Source organism: Anopheles gambiae, chromosome 2 (genome assembly GCF_943734735.2).
Source record: "Anopheles gambiae chromosome 2, idAnoGambNW_F1_1, whole genome shotgun sequence".
Taxonomy (NCBI): Eukaryota; Metazoa; Arthropoda; class Insecta; order Diptera; family Culicidae; genus Anopheles; species Anopheles gambiae.
In genome coordinates, this window is record NC_064601.1 from 50,740,102 (window position 1) to 50,763,471 (window position 23,370).

General features: G+C 42.5%; 2 protein-coding genes across 5 annotated transcripts in view; both read left to right on the top strand.

Moving 5' to 3' along the window:
- Window positions 1–12,286, top strand: part of LOC1274062 (5-hydroxytryptamine receptor 1) — a 49,150-nt gene extending 36,864 nt beyond the window's left edge. For all 4 annotated transcript variants that reach the window (XM_061644936.1, XM_061644937.1, XM_061644934.1 and 1 more), the window contains one exon: window positions 7,437–12,286. In XM_061644936.1, the coding sequence (XP_061500920.1) occupies window positions 8,420–10,024 (1,605 nt within the window). In that variant the 5' untranslated portion in view covers window positions 7,437–8,419 and the 3' untranslated portion in view covers window positions 10,025–12,286. The remainder of the gene's footprint in view (window positions 1–7,436) is intronic.
- LOC1274061 (uncharacterized) lies at window positions 3,148–5,502 on the top strand. The gene is made up of 2 exons (XM_313126.6): window positions 3,148–4,575; window positions 4,693–5,502. The coding sequence occupies exons 1-2, from the start codon at window positions 3,335–3,337 to the stop codon at window positions 5,084–5,086; spliced, it is 1,635 nt and encodes a 544-aa protein (XP_313126.5). The 5' UTR covers window positions 3,148–3,334; the 3' UTR covers window positions 5,087–5,502.
- Window positions 12,287–23,370: the final 11,084 nt, after the last annotated feature.

Here is a 23,370-nt window from a genome sequence, read left to right on the forward strand (position 1 = left end):
CAATATCAGCGAATGGTGTAGATCACGTCGTAAAAACTTCCACTGTACCATTTCGTTGACCTTGTGGGAAAGAATGCCACATTCGACTGCCGATATTTTAGCAAAAATAGTCGTAAAACTTTTCAAGGCCTTCGAACCTTGGCATTTCAGAACGGGAAATGAATTGACTACATCCCGAACCCCGTCCCGAAAAGAAGAAAGCGCACTGAAGCTCTTGACCCAGATTTTTTGCACTCCAGCATCGATCGTTACCGTAGTGCGGTACTTGTTTTTGGTTTTAAGTGTGTTTGTGTGTGTGTGTGTGAGTAACCGTTGCCGGGAATCTGTGCCAAAAACTTTACGGTTGGTAGTGTTTTTTATATTTTTTTCCTTTTTTTTTCTTTTAGCTTGTTCCTTCACCGAATGTCCGAGCCAGTATCAAGAATAGAAAAAAATAACTCAAGTGTCGACGTCGTGTCGACAGGCGGGCAGCATGCGATGTGTTTTATTTGCAGCGATTGATTGTAGAGAATAATACAAAACTCTGAAGAGTGAATAAACACTGCAAAATAAAGAGCCGTGGGGTGAGAGAAGGTAAAGATGGTACAGAAAATTGGGTTAGACGATGATTGGCTGTACGACAGGCACTCGTTGTATGAAATGATCAAGCGATCGAAATGATCGATTTGTTCCAAATGGAATGTTTGTAAAAATATGATAATAACACATATGTTGTTTCGTGCCACAAGTTGTTGAAGCAAGGTGACAGCTTTTATTATAATATTTGAACAGGGTTGGTTTAAACGATGTGTACTATACGACAATTGAAATGAAATAGCTGGTTGCTTTTTATTTTTTTATTTTAGCACCTTTGGCTGATGAGCTTCATTTGTACCTTTAAAGTAACATCTGTATTTTTAAAAAATAGCCTTTTTAGTCTAAGAAATTCGTAATAATTCATAGACTAGTTTAAACAAAAAACCACCTGATATTGTGCAACGATCAAGCATGATCGCATCACATGAGCATTGACGGCTGCAACTAAGTAAGCATTTCTCGAATGGAACATGTTGCAACTAAGTAGTGTCTGACACGAAATGCAAATTGAAAATAAAAGTTTAATTTACATAAATACTTTAGGCAACCGTAGTAACGGTCGCAATCTCAGGAATAACAAAAATACACAATTTGCAGATGAAGTATCGATCCTTGAAACATAGCGACATTTTTGTAAAGTAGTAACATATTCAAACACTAAGACGTATAGCATGAACAATAATACGATTACAAATATAAGGATATTTTAATGAATATCGCAAAAAATAAACCACTTGAAATTCATCATTCACTTCAAACGGTAACGCTGTAACTCGTGTAGGATTGCTTCCTTCTTCGCTATCAAAGTACCTGTTAGCCTGTGCGAAGGCATTTATTTTGAAATTTATTTCGAAGTCCAGAAGGGCTTCTTTAGTGTACCTGACAATAACACTAAACTCAGTAAACTAGCAAATGATACCTACTTATTTGCTTTCTACAGAGCATCTTAAATCATCAAGCATTGATTGATTCCCCAACGAAACAACCTTCCTCAGTGTCAGCTCATATTTCGCCCTATGTGACTGATAGTAAAAGAGATTGCTTTGAGAAGATTATCTAGATTCAAAGAATGATTATCAGCTCATTATGTGTAGTGGTAGACGCTAGACGCCTACCAGCGGCACTTTTGTGTCCTTTTCTGGCTTTGCGCTCAACCAACCACCCATCCACTTATCCTGTCGTACCGAAGTAAGGAAAATAAGGTCTATTATCTGCCGGGTCGCATTGGACGCCCATCCGCGGATAATCACATTACTACTGCGGGCGATATTACGCCCACAGAGCTTAATTTCTCGGTTCCATCCTACCGTACGAACTGTGCGTTAGAGGCACACGGCGATAAGGGCCACCGTATACAGGATGAGGTGTATCCGAGCCACAGGTAATTCGTTTTTAATTGCACGGTGCGTTTACGGTGCGTAATGAAGGGCGTTCGTTCGTGCGTGCGTACTAGTGGGGTTGTACGACGAGCACGAACGCAAAAAAGTGCCCAACAACGTCCCAAGGCACAGCGGAAAGGGTCGGGACAACGAGTGTTGATACGGTCTGGTGATATAATTTGGATTCCATCGATAATCCGCTCATCATCGGCGCAACTTTAACATCATTAATTACACATCCACCATGATGTGTCTAGATGGTCTCACACCAAACAAATTCTCAAACCTAGGTGCTTGTTCGTTTCGTACGTGTTAATTTTACTGGTTGCTGTTGTTGGATGTTTGGGTGAGAAACATTTGTGTATCCGAAAGTGTGTTGTTTTCACATGCGTTGGGAACCATTCATTGACCCTGATACAGGGTGCGGTGCACGTGTTCGATCATCATCGAAATCATCGGCAATCGCATTTTAATGGCAACATCGATGATGGACTTCGATCACCCCCCCGCAAATACTGCACGCGAAAGTGCAATTTTCCATTGAAGTCCGCTGTGGGAGGTCAGCTTATCGATTGTCGTGACCTGTTCGTACACTACAGCGAAACAATCAATCCACCCAACTTGACTGGCGTTGAAATGCGCTTCTAAAGATTCGCGCAGTGCATTGTTTGCGATGTGGTGTCTTATTTGCTCGTTCATCGTAGCGTTGCCTTAGTCTCTAATGTACTGGAAAAAAAGAGGCAAAGCAATTTGTATCTAGATAGAGATTCGTACCAATGGAGCGAGGAATTGCTCAACAAGAACGTGCATCGGCTTCCATCAATACCTTTGGCTAAAGTACAGGGTTTGTGGTTTCCCGAGGCAATCAAGAAAGAGTGAATCTTTTGTTTAAACCGCGGTTGGCTCTCGGGGGTAGAAATGCGTTGAACTTTGTGCTTCGGCCAGAGAGTAGAAGCACAAAGAATGGTAAGAGAATGCAATCAGTGGGTTTATCGCTCTTTCAGTGCTGAAGAAATTCCTTCATTGCCCTCCGATAGCCATTAGCATGCTAACGGGGTGAGAACTATTTAAAGGAATTTAAAGCGACATTAATGTTGCTGCAATAAAGCTGCTAAATCTTTTTTTAACATAATTAAAATGTAGTAGATTTTCTTCCGCAAGAAAAGTGTTTAATTACTTTGCAGAAATATGTACTTCATCATGTTAAAGTTTAATACTCGTCTGAATTGCTGCTTCAGCAGAATTGCGACAACCGGCACGCTGAGTTTGCTGCAATATAGTAGGCTAGGCTCTTGAAATGTCAGTCATTCGTTACGGTTTGAAGTGCCCTCGCGTATAGAACCGAAAAGGCCAAAGAGGGTGAGCAAATTTGAACGAAAATGTCCGCTCCGGAGTTAGCGTGGCAAGTGGTCCGGGACATTGGTGTGCACCAGCTCCGGCACGGCAATGTGGGCGGTGCTATCGACAGCTTCACCGAAGCATCGCCGAGAGTGTCTGAAGACGATGAGTCGATGGTGGTGTTGAAGACCCAGGCACAGTTGAAGTATTGCGAGGCTCTCCCGGCACTGGAAACCATTCGTAATGCTCGAAAATATCCGGGAAATTTGTTGCACTGCCGGGCGCTGTACGAAACGGGCGATCTGGAGGGGCATCTGCTTGCGTCGGCAAACGGACGACGCCACCAGCTTCCGGCCGGTGGTCATCGTCAGCAGGACTTTACCGATGAGGTAGACCTCGCTCTATCCACCTTCGATTGTACGCTGGGCGACCGGGCCGGTGCCTCGCTGCTCGAGTATCAGCATCAGTTTCCAGCGATAGTGGCAGAGCAGCGGGAGCTCCGCCAGCGGTCGGCTGATCGTCCCCGTTGGAAGATTCTTGCCGAGGCGGGTGAGTGTGATGTGATCAGTTTGCTGGAAACGGTGCGCAAGGAGCCACCGTTGCGGGAGCAAGTGCGACGGCAGAAAAACAAGCAAATTCTTGGCCAAATTCATCTTGGCCGTGGATGGGAGGATTTGATGTTTATTGAAGAGTTGCTGCCATCGGGCCGACACGGGCCAGTTGTCCAGTTACCACAAACGCGACAAAGCTCCCGTGCGATGGCTCAGCTGGTGGACGAATGCTACACGAAAGTATCGGGCCGGGTTCGGCTTTCCCAGGCCTGTTTTCCAATGTACAGCCAGCGGCACGGTCGCTTTGGACCGCAAACGAACCATCGGCGGGAGGTCCATGAAATCGATGAGCTGCTCAAGTTCCGGTACCGTGCGTACCGTGCAGTGTACAACCAATTCGATCGCATGTACGAGCTACGCGAGCAAGGCAAGACAAAGGAGCTACTGCGGTACGGCGGAGATGTGTTGGACGGTTTCTTCAAGACCACAACGGTGCGGGTACTCCCCGAAAAGGGCAAACTGGTGCGAGAGGTGTGCAATCTGATCGGTTTGACCATTCTGGACGGGTTGCGTATCCCTCCCAGGTTGATGGATGCCCCACCGGACCGTCGCTTGATGCTGTTGTTTGCCGTTCCGCCGGCAAAAGAAACGCTGGTGGTCGCCCCCGTATTTGGCGACATTTCTACTTACCGAGACCCAACTGAGCCTGATCATGACTACTTAAGCTACAAGTAGGTGGGGACGGCTTGTTTTTGCTTTTTAAAGCACGGGAAACGAGCCTTAAAAATCCATATGGTGATATGTATTCTTGGGTTTGTTTTTATTTTAAATTCTATGTTTCTTCGCAGGAGTAAGGTTGCCGAGCTGGAACGGCGCTATCAGCGCGTTCAGTATCCCATCGAGCACTGCCTCATCGACTACCAGATGGCAAGGCAGCATCTGCTCAACGGATGGCTGGACGATGTGAAAGTGATGGGTAATCGGATGATCGACGAAGCGATCGCTTGCGGGAGCCACTTGTGGCAGCTTATTGGACTGCTCACCATCGCCCAAGCCTTCTGTGCTCAGAATAATCTCGAGCAGCTGGCCGTGCAGTTGCGGGCGGCGGCCAAGCTCGTGCAAAGTCGTCTGCCCGACGAGCGGATTGCTTTTTTCGTCGAAGTATCGCAGAAGCTAAACCGGGATTTGCTAATGAAAAAGCTGGCCCATTCCCTCGAACTGGAAAGTACGCTGTTGGCATAGTGTACGGAGGTGCTATGGTTGGAACCAACATTGCCGTGTTACTCCTATCCACCATGGGTGCTGCGCGGCTTTAGAGTTCCTTTCATGGGTCTTTATGTTCCAACAACAGCGATACGATCCTTTAAAATACTGAAAAACAAATCCACAAAAAAAAAACAAAGCAAAAACAGCCACCCAACCATTACACGGCAGATGAACTGTTTTCGGAAGGTACGTTTGGTGTGGCCATTTATCATAGTTTAATGCAACGTTACGATTCTGCTTTTGAGTTTCTTTCGGTTGACTGAAAAAATTGGTGTATCGGTGAATAAATTTCATTATTTGTGACTGTCAGGGATTCTGGTGTTTTTCTTTTCATTGTGATGGCACCTTGTTCCCTATTCAATGGGGAAAGTTTGAGGACAATACGGTGATGTGGGGGTTCCGTGTCGAAACATTTCTACAGTTGTTTGTCGCTATACCGTTTTGTGTCGCTGCTGGTGTAACCATTACTGCACCATGGTGAAAGTTTTGTTTCCCACATCCGAATTACAAACAGTTGAACGAACGGAGGGAGCTAGTGGGCCCTTATCGAAAAAAAATGGTGAGAAATATTTACCACCAGGGACTCTCCAACTCGATGATTAGCAGTACCTGAGCGGCAAAACTGGGTACGGGGAAAGCAGCAAAGCCGAAAAAAAAGTAATTTTAAATTTTAACGAAACCAACATGCAGCAGGAAATGGGAGAAAAAATAACGCGGCGAGCGAGTTTATGATCCCTACCCGTGGAGTAAGAGTAAATTTTACTGCACTGGTTTCCGGACCGGAAAAGCGCACACGAAACGTTTCAAAACGTAGGGAGGTGAGACTTTAGGTTTCAAAATTGAAACGTGCATAGTGCCACAGGAAGTGGCAGAGAGACGAAACAATGGAGGAAATTACAAAAAAAAGGTGGAACATAAAACCACCATAACGCTGCTTTGTGCTGCGCTTTACGCCAAATCCAGTTATGCAGCGGTTTTGCACAGTGTTCCTACACCTATTCTTTAGATTGTGGTAAAGGAACGTACATGTTGGCTTCCAGAATAGGTTAAACAACCAGTATGAATGTTATTTTTGTGCGTTCAATCTATCAAAGTGTTAAATGTGTAAAATAAATCAGCTCTACTTGAAATTTTAACAATATCGTAAAAGGGCAATTGAACCAGTTTTGATTTATGACGTTATAGTCAGCAACATAATGGCACATTTTAAATGAAACTGGAGAACGCTAACGAGCACAGGATCCCTCATCATTGTGTGTGATGGAAGGATTTTGGGGGAGGATGTAATGAGCAACATTTGCATGCATTTCGATTTAAGCGAATGATTTATGTGGCGCGGGTTTTGTGTGGTGTACCCTTTTCAACTGATTTATCGCCATCGGTATCAAGCAACTGGAAACGCATCGATAAACTTGTTGGCAATGAGCATTAGCCATAAAAAACAACAGTTTCACTGTTTAAAATTGTTAAAAAAAAAACAGGTTTTATGATTGCAGTTTGTGTGTTAGGTTTAGGTAGTTTTCGCTACTTATGTATGTCTGATTTTAATTGGGTAAACCTGAAAGGAGTTTCGATGCCCTCTAGCATTCTCTCACTCAATCATCAATAATTATCAATCAATAAGCTTGATTGCATTTCTATACCACTTACTTCACACATTATGAAGTGAGTTTCAATTACTTCGCCTTGATGCCTGCAACCAACAGCTTGCAACCCGACCATGTTCGATATGCAGTGCATCTCAGTCATTAGTAAATGAAACTGGCAAAACTTTAAAATATGCTGAAACATAGCTGAATCACTTAATTGAATCTTCATTATGATTGGAGAAAAGGGCTACCTTACACGCAACTTTGGTCTTCGGTAGTTTACTGAAAACTGTATAGTTGAGTAGCGCCGGGTGCAGGAATAAATCGGGAATCGGATTATACGTATCAAATGGGGAAAGTTTTCTGTTTACCCTTACACCAGATCGATGATGCTTAAGTGTGTAGCATTCCCCTGCATCAGCTTGTTTGTCCAGTTAACAACTCACATGAAGCGAAAGTTTAGGGAAAACTTTCCCCCCGAGTGTGGTTGATCGTTGCCTGAAGGGTACTTAGAGTTACTTGTAGGTAAAGCCTTCTACCCACTCCGGAACTATTGATTGATAATTTACACCATGTTGTTCATTCGGTTGATTTAGGCTAGGAAGAAACGGGTTTGTTAAATGCTTTGAGTTTGTTTACTCCATACATCCATGCGTAGACGAGTGGGAAGCATTTACCGGAACCCCTGTGTGGAAATCGTGTTTTATCTTATTGCTTGTTTTTCCATTTCATTTCAGATGGCACCGATCAATCTAACGCAACAGCTCAGGACGCGCATCGGACGGACGACATGGACGCAGCGACCCATTTCAATCTGAAGTTGTCAGGTCACGCATAGTCAGCGCCCGTCCCGTCCCGTACGACATCCCGACACCTACATTCGAACAGGGCAATCAATCATTTTAAACCTGTGACCCAACACGCCGAAACCATTCGGATCCGGGGATGGACCGAGTCCGGGAGCGTGTGTAGCGCGGCGGATTAAATCATTTCTCGGTGTGGCGTCCCTTCAGTAATCAAGTTCTACAAACAGGGGTCGTAAAAATTCCACATACTCTCACACACACGCACACGCACACGCTGGATCTGGACTAAAGGGGGTTCGGGTTGACTTGTACAAGCTCGAAGCTGAAACCGATTGACGGCAATAAATGTCCAGCCATGCCTGTCGGTGACAGAACCTGCGTCAAAGTTGTGGCTTCGCTCGTGACCCTGGTCGATGGATGTCATCGGTGGAGTGGTTTTTCCGTATCGTCCGGTACGTTCAGCGGTTTGTGGCTGGGACAGTAATTAGCTTAGAAAACTGTCTGCGTTAGAGTGCTCGAAAGAAAGGGGACGAGAAAGAGTGCACGTGTGGTTGTGTGTGAATGTGCGTCTGTGAATATGTTTAAGAGAAAATGACTTATGAAGGGTTAGCTCGCAGCGTGGAAATAGAGTGGCATTGAAGGAAGTAAAAGAAGGTCTCCATACATATCAGCAGTAGAAACAGAAAGAGAGAAGAAAGAAAGTGAGTGTGTGTAAGGTTAATGAAACCGTGGGTAGAAGGAGTAGTTACGTACATTGTTGCGTATCCTAACGATTTTCTACGGGAAAAAGCCGTTGGAAAGATGAAACGATTGAGCGATGAACTGAGCTGGAAGTGTAACTATTTGTTTGCATTGTGTAATGCGTGTGACGGTGTGAAACATAAAGCAGCACTCCTTACTACACATGTGTGTATATGGATACGCTAATTGGTTCCCTGCTGGTAGATGACATTGGTGTGGCCCGACAGCGACAGCAGGTGCGTATAGCTGAACAATCACACACAGTGTGGTCAGCCGGGATCGTTACCGAGCGTAGCGGGTTTGATCAACAAATACCGAGCACGACATCGTCAACGATTTTGGCCACGGTGGTAGGTGGCAGTGCAACGGTGGGCCTTGAGCCGGGGAGCAGCATTCCGACACCGTTCGCAGTGTTGCTGGCGCACAATCAGACAACCGGTGACCATGGCTTCGGCCACGGATTCACCGGGGATGGTGGGGACGCAGGGGGCAGTGGCAGCGGCGAGGCCATCGTCGGTCCGGCGGCTTCGATCGGCATCGGTGGGTCGCTCGGTGTGCCACTCGCCGGCGGTACTACGGTAGCGACGATCGTGTCCTCGACGCTAGCGAACGCGACCCTGTCCGAGCACGAGCTGGACCTGGACACGATCCGCAAGGTGATCATCTGCATCGTACTGTTAGCTGTGATATTTGGCACGATCGTCGGCAACATACTGGTGTGTGTGGCCGTGTGTCTGGTGCGGAAACTGAGACGTCCCTGCAACTATCTGCTCGTGTCCCTGGCCGTGTCGGACCTGTGCGTCGCTTGCCTAGTGATGCCACCGGCGTTAATGTACGAAGTGCTGGGCGAGTGGAACTTTGGGCGCGTGTTCTGTGATATCTGGGTGTCGTTTGATGTGCTGTCCTGTACCGCTTCCATCCTTAACCTGTGCGCCATCTCCGTCGATCGGTACTGGGCCATCACGAAACCGCTCGAGTACGGTGTGAAGCGTACGCCCCGGCGAATGATGCTTTGCGTGGCGCTGGTGTGGTTGGCCGCGGCCTGCATATCCCTGCCGCCGCTGCTCATCCTCGGCAACAAGCACACGATCGGTGAAGGTCCCGACCAGCGGCCTTTCTGTGCCGTGTGTGAGGATGTCGGGTATCAGATTTACGCCACACTCGGATCTTTCTACATTCCGCTCGCCGTGATGCTGTTTGTTTACTATCAAATATTTCGTGCCGCTCGGCGAATAGTGAAGGACGAGAAGCGAGCACAGACACGGCTCGAGAACAGTTTGGCGGTCGATAAAACGAGCACTACCACCGCTACGACAACGACGACGACCACGTCCATGAGCTTGAAGCCACCGGACTCGATCGTTCCGGCGATGAGTGTTGGCGGCGGTTCCCCTCACCAGAAGAAGCTCCGGTTTCAGCTGGCCAAGGAGCGGAAGGCATCGACCACGCTCGGTATTATCATGTCGGCGTTCACGATCTGCTGGCTACCCTTCTTCATACTGGCGCTGGTGCGGCCGCTCATGGACGATGACTACCCGACACTGTCGTCGTTCTTTCTGTGGCTCGGGTATGCCAACTCGCTGCTCAATCCCATCATCTACGCCACGCTGAACCGCGACTTCCGGAAGCCGTTCCAGGAGATCCTGTACTTCCGCTGCTCCAACCTGAACATCCTGATGCGGGAGGACTTCTATCACAGCCAGTACGGTGAGCCAGGGTCGCAGCGGTTCGTGCTCGAGAACGAAGGGCAGCACACGGCGCGGGAAAGCTTTCTCTAACTCCGGTTTGGTTTTGTTTATTTAACCGCGCGGGTCGATTGTTCCTCGTAACAGTGCTATCATTCATACCAGGATGATGCTTTTGGCCTATCACTAATATTGTATTCTGGTACGAAGGAAGAAGTCTGATGCAGCCGGTTCTATGCAATTCGTACAGCCATAGTAGTATTAAATGTTTCACTAGCACCGATTGTCATATGTTTGAAGACGAATTAAAACAATTATCGCCTTCAGCAGTTCCCCGAGATAATCGAGTACTTACTAGGTTTCCGTGAGACAATTGGTTGGTTGCATTTGTTGGGAAATTATTAAATTAATAATTACTCACCGCCACATGCACAGATCCGATGAAAAATAGAGAGAGAGAAAGTAAAAAGAAAGCACACGTTAAATATGCTACAAACATAATAAAAAAAAGCACAAACCACACAAGCCGATACAATCACGCAGTCTACATAGATGGTATGGTAATCATAACAATCCAAAACATTCGTATTAGCCGTTCAACGCAAGCATTAGGCTTTGTCGTTGAGGTATAAACACAATGCATCTTTGTACTTTCAAGGGACTGCAGAAAGCTCACGTTAAGGGTGGAATTCGGAAAATAGGCGCCAAGTCAAAAATAAGTTACTAGAGGGCATGTAAAAGTAGCAAAAAACTGTTAGATTAGTTTTGTTAGTAGCAGATTCTCGAATGTACGGCTAATGTACTAGAAAGGCGATGTCGGGTGATTCTGTCATAAATCCAAGTATAATTATGCTAGATCTCAAAAGTACGAGCTTTAGTGTTTATAAAAACGAAACGTAATTAGTTGAATGGCGTGAGAAATACGGCTTAAAAAAATCCCCGTTGAGTTTAGAAAATCTGGTTTTGGTTAATGTTTTTAGAGCCAGTTCGTTTATTAATTTGTCTCTATGAGTCGGTTTTACAGTAGGAACGGAAATGAGCAGAACATAAGACTTTAATGCGAACAATTACTATATCGTAAGAATTCTGACCGTATCTTAAGGGTTTAGAGAAGGATATTTGAAGAATTTACTCGTCAAACGAAATGAACTCTTTTAGCATGTAAACTATAGTGTCTAGGTGTGATCGTTTGTCGATGAGGAGGATATGCAAGGTCAAGGTGATACACCAAGGCATAATTTCCGTAGGTTCTAATTGAACGGTGTGCATCATACTGACCGTCAAGGCGTACACCAACCGCTCATATGTCGCACATCCCTGCGATAGTCGTCGACACATCGGATAAATGTGTTTATTTTCGTTATTGATTTGTATGTGTATTACTGTATGGGAAGGACATAGGACTGCATAACTGCAGACTCACACCGTCAAAAACGCAGACACACAAATACATTAGTAAACCTACAGGAACAAAAATGCAGGTGTATCAAAACGAATCTTTCAATACACACAGAAATAAAAAAATACCAATTCACCTTAGACAGAGCGTAATGCTTCACTATTTGAACGGTAGGTGTAAAGATAACTCGATCGTGCGTGCGATGCGTATTACAACTATTTACAATTCAGCTCTCTAAACTACCAGCTAAGCATAGCAGCGGGCATGTGTCTATGCGTGCACAGAATCGATTATTTACAAGCAGAGCTTGAGTTGTTGCGTTGGTTTTGGACTATTTTATTGTTTTATTTTTCTATCGATGATTGAATCTCTACTACAGGTCGTATTTATAGCAAAGCAAAACAAAAATGGACACCGACTTTACTCTAAGATGAAGCGTGACTTGAACCGGAACGCTACTCGTATACCTTAACTGAGCTTTTTGGGGAATCTGTTATCGAAACACTAGATTATACGAGAAAGATCGTGAAGCTCAAATGGAATCATTTCTCAAAATCAATTCTTGATAAATGTGCTTCAGTAGGGAAATGATGTTATGATATTAAAGGGGAGATGAAAAAAAAGAAAACCGAATACAATACTTCAATATGGTAAAACGGTGAAAGTATTCCAACCGACCCACTAACGGGTGGGTTGTCTATAGTAGCAAATGTATTTGAAACAAAAGTCTGGTTGATTTTATACTGAACTCTATAAACGCTCCTATTGCTACGACGATGTAATGAATGAAAAAGGTAAATAAATATCAACTAGAAGTCTAACTAAATGGATGAACGAAGAAAAGGAGCAAGCTGAAATGTGGAATCTTAAACAAAAAAAAAAAAAACTGCTAAAAATACTCCTGCCAAAAATGGGCACGAAAGGAGGGCACATAAAATAAAACTAAAACAAAATGATTTGTAGCTGACAAATGTGTTAGGAGTGGTGCATTTGATTTAAATATATTTTAAATAAATTGAAAGAATTAGCCGACTATACAGGTAAGATATTTTTGATGATAAAGTTATACGAGATGATTGAGCTCCATGTCAATCCTGTAACTATCTGTGTGCAGTTTGGCAGTGTGTGCAAGCTGTAACTTAAATTCATTTTGCATAAAGTTGAGTGAATGTTTCATACCACGTGATGATACCGTGATGCCGCACGGAACACTCTGGTCCGGGCTTGACTCTTAAGGATGGTATGAAATTGGATGCTTAAATGGAAATTAATATATCATAATAAAATGGGCCGAGCAGCCATTTTAGGCTCTTGAGTAGCAGCCAGCCAACATAGGCTATGCGAAAGTTGTTTAAAAACGCTGTCTACTGCTGCTGGCAGCGGGTGGACAAGTGCGTGAGAAAACAGTCAATTTGTGGTCCGTGGTGACCGAACCATCAGATGCTGATCGTTATCGATGAGCGTTCGTCACACTGAAGTGGAAGGAGATATTTTACTGCACAGTCTCTGAAAGACGTTATTGCTTGTTCGGCACCAACGTGCTTGTTTGAATCTAAGACCGGCATCAGGTGGATATTTCGAGACGTTTCTAGTGCTCCATGTAGGAAGGACATTGTAGGTGAACGTGGTCCGACTAATCAATCATCGCAGACTGAATGGAAGGAACAAGGCAAACGGTGGCAAGACTGGATCGATGGCACGATCCGCACAGTTACGAAAGGGGCTGGTACAAGAGAGGCAGGTATGGTAAGGCAGCTGAGTCACCATAAATCATAACCATGATTATCAACTTTGCATCATACCTAATGAGCGGTGGACAAACACGGTCATGGACCGATGTTCTTCGTATTACTGCTTTTTTCTTTCTTTTAAGCTTATGACTTTAAAAGAATTGAAAATCATGTATAGGAAGGTAAGGCAGTGGAAAAATGTATATAAAACTTTAGATTGTGGTATTTAAAAACGATTCCACTCGAATGTTATATCTGGCTACTCGTATGATAGTTAATGCTCGTCAGGCTAATGGAGACGCATGGTAGTTTTTAGCTGAATGGGGTCGCCTGGTTTTTAAAGATGGTTAGCCATCTCCTCTATCTCCTTTTTGCTTCGTTCGTAGCTAGTTTGAATGAAAAGAATGAAATAATAGTGATAAAATTAAAGTAAGTAAAAGAACAAGATCAGAGAGCGGTGAGAACTTTCCTTTTGCTTTCAATCGTTCACATTATTGATGTCCTCTGAGTCAATATTAATTCTGCGATATATTTTCCCTGTCTTTTTTCACGTTGATAGCAGTTCTACAGAGAGTTGCTGAAACAAAGTATAGAAAAGAAGAATTGTTTGATGTTTTGATGCTAGTTTGGTATTAATTTAATATTTAAAAAATAATAATTTTTGCGACTGTAAATTATATATTGTTTCATGTTGTGTGCATGTTCTAGCATGACATGATTCCTAAAGTTTTATCTATAGCCATTCAGTGAAACAAATAGTAAAAACCGAAACAACAAGTGATGTTGGAGTAGATAAAACATGTCTTTTACTGCAAGCAGATGCTTTTAATCTGGTACAATTGCTAGTGGTTGTTACCTACCCCAAAAACAGACGGATATGATGAATGAAGATCCATTTGAAGCAGAGACACTCGTCAACCGTAGGTTAGAAATTCGACTCACCGGCCAGTATGTACGGCAACACCGAAAAAGGGCGCACCAATTACGTTCACGCTCAAGGGTCATCTTGGGCTGAGCTCATCAGGTGAATGCTGTGTTAGGCTCGAGTGATGATGGATTTGAGAGCATTCCCCGAAATCCTAACGTGCACCGTTGACGAAGAATTGATGGTCTTGTGGGTGTCGTTGGGACGATGTGTACAACATGATTTCCATCTTCCGAAGCTATGTTATCGTAGCGGATCACATTAATGCACGCCTGGTATGATACCAATTCGTGGAAAGATTAGTACCTACCTGCGAAAGGCGGAGGGTCTACTTCGTTAGCTGGGGGTGAACAATTTCTCTAGACTGTCGTTAGAGTGGTGGCATACTGCGGTGTGCTAAAATGTGGGGAAATTGATGTTTGCCTGTTTCGTTTGGTACACAAAAACCAACGTAAGCTGTGTACGAACTGCGCGCATTTATCATCATCAGGAATACCACTTATATTGAATTAAAAAATAGAAAAATAGTTAAAATTCCTGTGAAAATTCCTTTCTACATGATATTAATGTTGCTCTTTTAACATACGAATACAGAAAGTTTGAACTTTTCTAAATTAGTGCCTCACAATTGAATAATTTTCTACACACATTCCTGAAAATCATCATTCCAAATGAGCATAAAAATAATGCAAACCTTTTTTTGTGGCCAGGAAAGTTCCGAAAACCAAAAATGAACGGCATCAATTTCACCCATCAGCTTATGGTTTCTGACGGTTGTTTTGTTTTGGCATTAAGAGACATTTTGCTTTTATTTCTAAGAGAAGCCCAAGTTGAAACAATAGCGAATGATATTACCGCCCCTCTAGTAACAAGGCTGATCACAGGAAGAGGCCACAAAGAGGCAAAATAGCAGAAAGCGTTAAAAAAGCAAAGGACTCATTTCCTAGAACGACATCGTGCAAGACAGACAGACTTTAAACTGAAAAAGGTTCAGTTTTAATGATGTTTCGGGTGATTTTTTTGTGTGTTTTTATTTGTTTGGTATCTACTACTTCCGTCGCTTGTGGTAGGGATTTAAGGGATGAGGTTTCGCTTTGTCGTCTGCTTGATTTTTACTCACACACAGGCTTGTTTACTGGGATGTTTGTGAGCATGATTAGACGAGTCAGTATATTTTATCCATACATTCAGCATTATCAACAACAATGAAGGCGATAGCACGGTCCGGGGGTTAGTATAATGACAGCACAAATAGCTAGTCTAAAAAAAACCCTTGCAACACAATACTGCATTAGCTTGGCCAACCCTACCGTGGTAGACGGTTCTACTTTGTTCAGAAATTTGGAGACCTTTTTTCCGCAATGAACAAAAGACCCAATGAATAGATGGATTGTTTTTCCTTCGTCAAAATTTGTGTCGTTTGTTGGCTATAATTTCACTTTCACTGAGGATGTGAAACGGTTGGTAGCTACATAGCAACAAATCGGTGTTGAAAATCCGAAACAAGGCAGCCATCTTGCCTCAACCATCGTACGCTAAAGACAATGTAAAAATGGATAGGACCAAAAGCAGGCATCGATTGGACCCGTCGTACAACAACGAATCGATCGTTAAAAGTGCTATGTTTGTGAGGGAGTGTACGTGTTTGTAGAGGGTTTGCTGGCTGGTGTAACGAAACAGATTAAATGAGTTTTAGAGTCGCCACTTTTCCGTGAAGGAAAATGACATTTGGTGCAAAGCAGTCAATGGTGTGGATGAAGGGGCCGGGCAGTTTTCTCACCTACCAGCATTGTTCAATAGAAGAATATTGAAGCGAACAGAATCCTTTCCCTTTGTTATCAGAGTTACCTTATCCGCAGACCTTCGGCTGTGGGTTATGCCATCAGACTACCTGTGTCTGGGGCGGTATCCAAGCGGAGGTGGGATAGAATGCTTGGTGATAATTTTCTTTGTGCTTGTAATTGGATTACCGGGGCTCGTTACGTCAAGAAGCACTGGGCGAGAAAGAAGGGATAAAAAGGGACGTTACGTGGTACTTTCTACAGCACTGGTTATTGGGTACCAAATAGTGTGTGATATATATGTTATTGTTTTTGTTCTTCTGAAGCATAAAGAATGCTTTATTTAAAGGTCGGGCCATAAAGAATAAACCATTATATTACATCAATGGAATATAGAATCTAGGCTAAGTCAAACCATTTTTATCATGGATATTTATTTTTCGCATTATCTGAAGTCAACGATGGCCCACCTTCGACACTTAAGATATTAACACTCATTGGTGTGTCATTGGTTTATCCGTAGTCTATTATGTCCAAAGAATACCCAAAACTGCAAATGGGTAAAGAAGGTTAACTCTTTATAAAATTCAAACATTTCATTACAGTTATTCATTTGAACGGCTGGCAACTTTGTCACGGGACCCACCACAACAGTGTGTAAAACTAAAAATAATTAAATTCGGTTTAAAGATAGAAGTAGATAAATGCGGATAGCAGGATAGTCAGTCCAACGCCTCAGTCCATTCGGGACATGGCCCCATGACGGGCATATTGTAACGGGTATGAATTGACGACTGTTCAGGCACAGCCCTGTCACTTCATATCGTGCTTAACGAAACACGAACATTCTTCGTTCAATTTCGAGTGTTCGGCTCGATCGAGTAGTTTATAAATAACAGTGTATGTCGCGAATAAACTCTCTCTTCCAATTTTGCTGCACAAGGAATAACTGCTGGTAAATATTAAAGGTTTGAAAGTTACACCGAAACGCGGAAAATAAATTATCCGAAATAGTGAGATTAAACAACGACTATACCACGAGACCGGCCTGACCTACACTAAATGTAATTTTTATTTTTAAGAAACCAACAAATAATCTAGAATGTAGGAAGCACATTCTTTTGCACCTTTACCACACTGTGTGTGAACTGAGGCAACATTAGTTTTTACCTGTCCCGTAATGGGTCAGAGTCGTACTCGTAAAACCACTGGATTCCGCATACCTCTGCCAAACATTACAGCTAACAGCGTAGTTTGGAGTGGTTAAGCTATGGATGTAAATTTGCATTGTTTAAATATGCCCTTGTGGTTAGCAATGCATCGCAGGTTTTTAGTCCATACTAGGTTGTGTTTAAAAGTGTTCTGTGTGCGTAATAACCAGTTTGTGTTTAACACTAGGTTTACGGGCATCTCTTATATACCTATCTCGACGGACACCTGTCAATTTGACGGGTGAATAAAAATACGTTTTTAGATTGGTTGTCTATCATGAAAATCCTATTTTGTTAAAATTATGAATCATGTAACATGGTTTAGTTTCAATAAAAAATATTTGCACAATATATTGTAATAGTCGTTATTGTTTCGCGGAACACATGAACCGATATCTTATTGGTGATGTAAGTTATACTGATAAGTTGATCAGCAATTTCGTTGGAGGCCACTTTATTTAAATATTTTATCAAGATGTTTTTTAAATTAAAATAAGTGGTTTATAGTTCGCTTTCACTCCTTCATTTAATTTTGTTGAAAAATGTTAAAACCTAACTAAACAAACTCAATTTAATCAACCCACCCATCAATTTGACGGGTTCCGTAGAGATAGGTATACCACATATGTATCTGAAAATCTATGAAATTTATGAAAATTAAACTTATACTACAAACTCATAGTATGTTATCATTAATATACGAAAAATAAAAATCAAGATAATACAAACGGTATTTTTAATATTTCACTTCATTGTTAAATTTCCGTCAAATTGACGGGTTCCGTAAACTTAGAGTTAAAAACATATAAATGTTCATATAACAGAAAGAAAAACAGTTTACTAATGTTATATTGAATTATGATAACGGACTTGGGGAGTGCAAATAAGTGAGACAGATGTTGTTTTCAATTAGTGAGGTTAAACAATTGATTTTGGTTGAACCAGTCAGCTGTAACTAATACTTAAACATTGTGTAATGAGGGGTCCTGAACTCATGGATTTTTCTATTCAATTGACCCATTTGTTTTAGTTGCTGAGTACTTAACAACTAAAATTTTAAAAAAAGTAAATAACAATTTAAGACACATCGTGAAAGTGGCTGTTGTGTATCAAGTTTTTAAATTAAACCTTAAGGAAAGTAGTATTAAAAATATCATCATTTGAACGTATATTTCCAGATAGAGCATTAGTTCACCAACAAATGTAACAACTTGTTTCGTGAGCAACGTGGACAATAATGTGTAATGCTGGGATGTCGTTCATATGCCTTCATGTTGTTCTTTAATTTGGTATTTTGTCTAGGATCGCATTTTAACTTGGGGCATGGTAGGCTGCTTTGATTGATGTTTCTGTCTTCTTCTAATTTAATAAAACTTATTAAAATAGCTAAGCAAGCTAAGTGCAAACAAAAAATCTGAGCCAGTAAATGGTACGTGTAGGTACAACTGTATGTAAACATCTCACCTCGCATTTACAAGCTTGATTTTAATCGGCCTAATCCGATTGTGTTGTAAGCTGCGATGCCTGGTGTGGAAATTAGTGGAAAGCACTTATTTATTTCCCAAACATTTTCCGCCCATCTGTGCCAATGCATGGTTCCAGGTGGTTCCGGAGCGACCAAAATTAAACCAACTCGTTGTTCGTGGCACTTGACAAGCATTGCCTTTCTGCATCCTGGGCGGCAAAAGTGTGTTGAGCGCGCTGTGACTTATGCATAAACCATCACCTATGGTAACACATTCACGATGCTAAGCCGCGTCAGAGAAGCCCATTTCATTCGCCACGGCTCTGGTGCCGTTCGGATGTTTAGCAAATATCTCGTTCGTTCGATTTGTCGTTTGTTGGTCGAACACTTCTGCCTGCTGTGACTGGCAAATAGTGGTAGACAAACATGTTCCCACCTATCTACAGCCCCGGTGAAACGATAATGCATCCCAGTGTGGCCGTGGAACCAATGCCACACAAAGGGGCGAGCGACTAGAAGCTAATGCTTGTAAATGAATTTTAATGGAAATGGCAAACCATCGTGGTCGCTGCTCTTTCAAGCCTAGGCGCGCTGGCTAGGTACTGTGCTGGTGTGGGATTACTTCGATGATCGATCGATTGATTCCTGGTACTTCCGGCATGCGATAAGTTCGAACTTGAAGCAAACTAGGTCCTATTTGGCTTGCACAACTGTTGGAAAAGCGGTAAGAGTATCGGGAAAGGGGCCAATGGCGGCAAGAAATTAGTGAAGTGGTACATTTGAATATTCAGCTTTCATAAAATTATGCATCAACCTCTTCCCTCCCGACATTTTACCTGTTTCTTCATAATGCTTAATGGACACATCACCGGAGACCTTCAACGAATCGATGGCTCGATTGATCGAATGAACGAAGCACTAATGATGTGTGGCCATTATCGATCTCGGCAGCTAACTGATTCCGTAAACCGGAACAGGCTTGATTTTCCCCCGTGGTGTAACGTCTCCCGGGCCAGCGAGCAAACAAAATGAAGGCGTCCTCAACCCAGGCAGGCGCGCGAAAGCTGATATTGATTATAATGATTATCAGATATAATGGCTAATTACTGGACGTATCCGTTTGCTGGAAGGCTGGACTGTCGGGCGCAACGATTGTATTGTGTATTTGTGTAAGGACCCGTCGACCCGAGGGACGTGGATGCAGTCCAATTTATGTAAATTGAATATGACCAAGGTTGAGCGCGAGAGTAATCAGTTCGCTAGCCCGGGATGGTTAAATTGGACCAGCTGGCAGGCTTCTAATTCATTTGCTAATTGTTATGAATTCAGCAAACGCGGTCGGCTCTAAGGGATTGAATGGCCTTTGTTTGGGGTTTAGCGATGAGGTGGTAAATGTGAAGACAAACGAGCATTGATTACTTTGGTGTTCCGAAGAGGGCAGTCGCTTTATAAAAAATTTGAACATTTAGCAACTGTCAATAATTGGATTAATTGTATAGAACTTTTTGCTAATAATTGCTTCATTTGTTAACGAAGCAAATAAGTTCGTTGTAAAGAACAAGTCACAAACTCGGAGTTTTCTATTTGAAGTCTTAAGTCTTTATGATCATTCATGATGAAGATATTTATGCTCTAAGTTTTATATGTGAAGCTTTCATTGAAAAGAGTAAACAGTTGATGTTGGTTGGGCTGAGACTGGTTAGGATGAATTTTTTTTCGTCTTTTTGTAGCTCAACCAAACACGAACATACCAAAAAAAAAAAAAAACATACCAAAGCTAGGGATCAGAATATGAACACACAGAATTCCGGCAACTGCATAATATATTATTCAGTGTTTGAAGGCTTACAGGTTATGATGGAATGGATGTTAAGATGCTCGTTCAATAAGATATTTATTGATTTGGCACGAAGCAGCTCAAAAGTTGATACAGATTCGATTTGGCAGTAAATATGAATTTATGAGTTAGAGAGAAGCATTCCGAAAACGGTTCTGTTGAAAGAAACGTATTGAAGAAACGTGTGTACATTGGAAGCATAAAATGTAAACGATATCATATCCACTTTAAAATCAATCGTATAGAAACATATAACCAATGCTTTTTCAGGACCGAATCGGCTGTGCGTTAGTTAGATTAAAACCTAGAAATGGTTGAGAAACTAGCTTTTAAACTACTAGCATCTTATTATTAAAAATATGTAAAATTTTTAGAAGTTGTTAAATAAATTTAACTTTAACTTTAAGTCATCAATATTTGACTCTTGGAGGAATCATGATAATTTTACAAGGTTTTTGTAAAAAAAAAATAATTAAATTTTATAAATTCTAAATTGGTTTTGGTAACACCTCAAAATACATGCCAATTTTTTTCATTCCTTTGAAACTATGGTTTGAAACTTATATCAATGAAATTATGGTGATTTGTGATAGTTCCAGGGAAGTTATGCTTTTCATAGAAATAAAGAGCCAGTTCTAGCACAGAGCAACGGAAGCAGCTAAACGATAGCTATTCAACGACACTTCTACGACCGAATACTAGTATGGACATTTTGAACAAGAACCACGTAGGTGCTCCTTACTTGCCTGAGGTTAATCTTGAGGCATTAAAAACCTCAAACTCCACTCAATAGACCCATTTGCTAGAAACAGTAGTTCCAACCGAGCAAAGCGGAGCATGGCTTAAGGAGAATTTTACGTTCTATCAACACTTGTCAAATTTACCTTGCCACTTCACCAGCGCCCATTCCATCTTACCCATATTTTTTTTTTCGGACTAACTTTCCCTTCTTTTCATCATCCTGGCAAAAGGTCAGCAATCGGTGGCTTTGGATGGTGTTAGTGTTGGCTTGAATTTGAACGTAGATAATCGTGCCCGGTCGGGTTGACGCAGGATGGACAACCTAATTGCAGTGTTTCTGATAATGTTTACCAGCACTTGCGCACGTAGCGATCCGGTTACGAGAGTGAGGTGTAAACAGAGTCAGTACGCTTGTGTGCTCCATGTCGTGTGTTGCCTACAGCAGGCCGTTGAGTATGTTTAACGCACAACACAAATAACTATCTCGTCACCGTGGGGATAGAGCTTTACGGTGTTGACTGTTTTGGTAGGACGGTCTCCAAAGCGTCAGGCTGAGTTTGTAGGTGTGTGCGTGTCACCAGGATGAACAAGCCAATAAAGAGCACCGCTGGAATGGTAGGGGTTAGGCGATAGTTTAAGTCTCTTCACTGAAGCAGTTTTCCCTCAACACGATTTTATCGTATCCGAAGTTAGTACAACCAGCTCACTGTCCAGATGCGCAGAATGGATGTGAAGTAAAAAGGACGGTAACGCTTGTGACGGCTCTTAGAGGGGTAAAGCCCTAGAGGTCACTTTGTTGCAAGGAAGCGTTCTCTATCGTTTTAATGGAATGGTTCAATAAAGTGCATAATTTGCCGCTGAATGGTAGTATCAGCTGCATTGCATTCAATGTTTTATCTTAGAACTTCTTGAAGTACGGAAGATTGAAATAGTATTATTTAGATCTCTAACATACACAATTGTTGGGAATTAGTTGATAACATTGTTATTGGCAGCAGTGAGAATTCCAAATAAATCTATCAAAATCAATGTACTAACAGATGTTTTATCTACGATGTGGATCATCGTAAACCTGCAACTCTAAACGATTTGCTGTGGACAACATTAGACGTTTCTGGTCCGTTAGTGAGCAATCCTTTTACTACAACGTATCATTATCATAATTGCCCCCATGGTTTTATTTCATCTTCGTTTTGCTGTATCAAAACTTCCATTCGAGCAGCTGCCGACTGTGGTGCAGGTTGCAGGGGGGTAAATATTACACCATCATCCAACCGGAAGGTTGATCGTGCGTGACGTGTAGGTTTTGGCTTTTCTCGCCAGAGCACAAATTGATAACGCTATCAAGAGCCATTTTACTGCGATGCGAAACCCACGTTCATTCCTGGTCTTGATTTCGGTGCTAAGCGTCCGATGCTACTAAACGATGCTACTGACCGGAAGGGCGAAAATGATAGGTTTCATATCGTTTTCCCGGCCCATTACACTATCGAGGTTTTGCACTGAATAACAATAGCGGCGCTAATCTACCTCCGCCCGATAGCCATTACCTCGTAGGTGAAGGAGAATGAAGGAGGTGTGGGAAATTTTGGACGCGGGAAATATTGGTTCTGGTGTTTTCACCGTGCAGCTTTGAGGATGGTTTGACAAATAGTGATTCCCCGCACGTACAAATAATTTATTTGCCCTTCTCGGCTGAAGCTACCTCGTCGTGCATCTAGGGATAGGAGCTTTGTCGGTCGGAAGTGTTACCATTTTGTATCCGTTTCCTGGCCGATGGCCACATTGTGGCGGTGAGAAGTAGTACGATGTATAAGTGTGTCTTGTTGGGAAGATGGGCACTAATCCTTGCAAGCGAAGGGTGCAAAGATAACGGCGCGAAGGACCACCTCTCGGCGTCACTATCAAGTGATCGAGTCACGGTTCGGCAGCTTGGTGTTTGTACAGCCAAGGCACCGAACTACGCTGCATCGCAATATAATGATTTTACATGCTAACATGGCAAAAACGATGAACGTGGGAAGGCTGAAAGACGCCGAATGCGGAAGGATATGATTCTTGGCCGGTGGCAGGAAATGGTTCATGCGATGTACACCAGTTATGTGAGTGGTTAAGTGATAATTAACAGTTTCCTAGCAAGGTTGATTAGTAATCAGGGTTCAGGATGTATTCGTCAACAGGATGTTCGGAGGTTATCGTTACAAAACTCGAAACCGGGTGCCTTTTTAATGAATTTCAAAGAAAATGGTAATATGATTTACGTTGGGGCATGAGTTTACTCATGCAAACATTTACTCTTATTTTGCTCTTATGAAAAATACAATCTAAATATGAAAAGATACATTTTGTA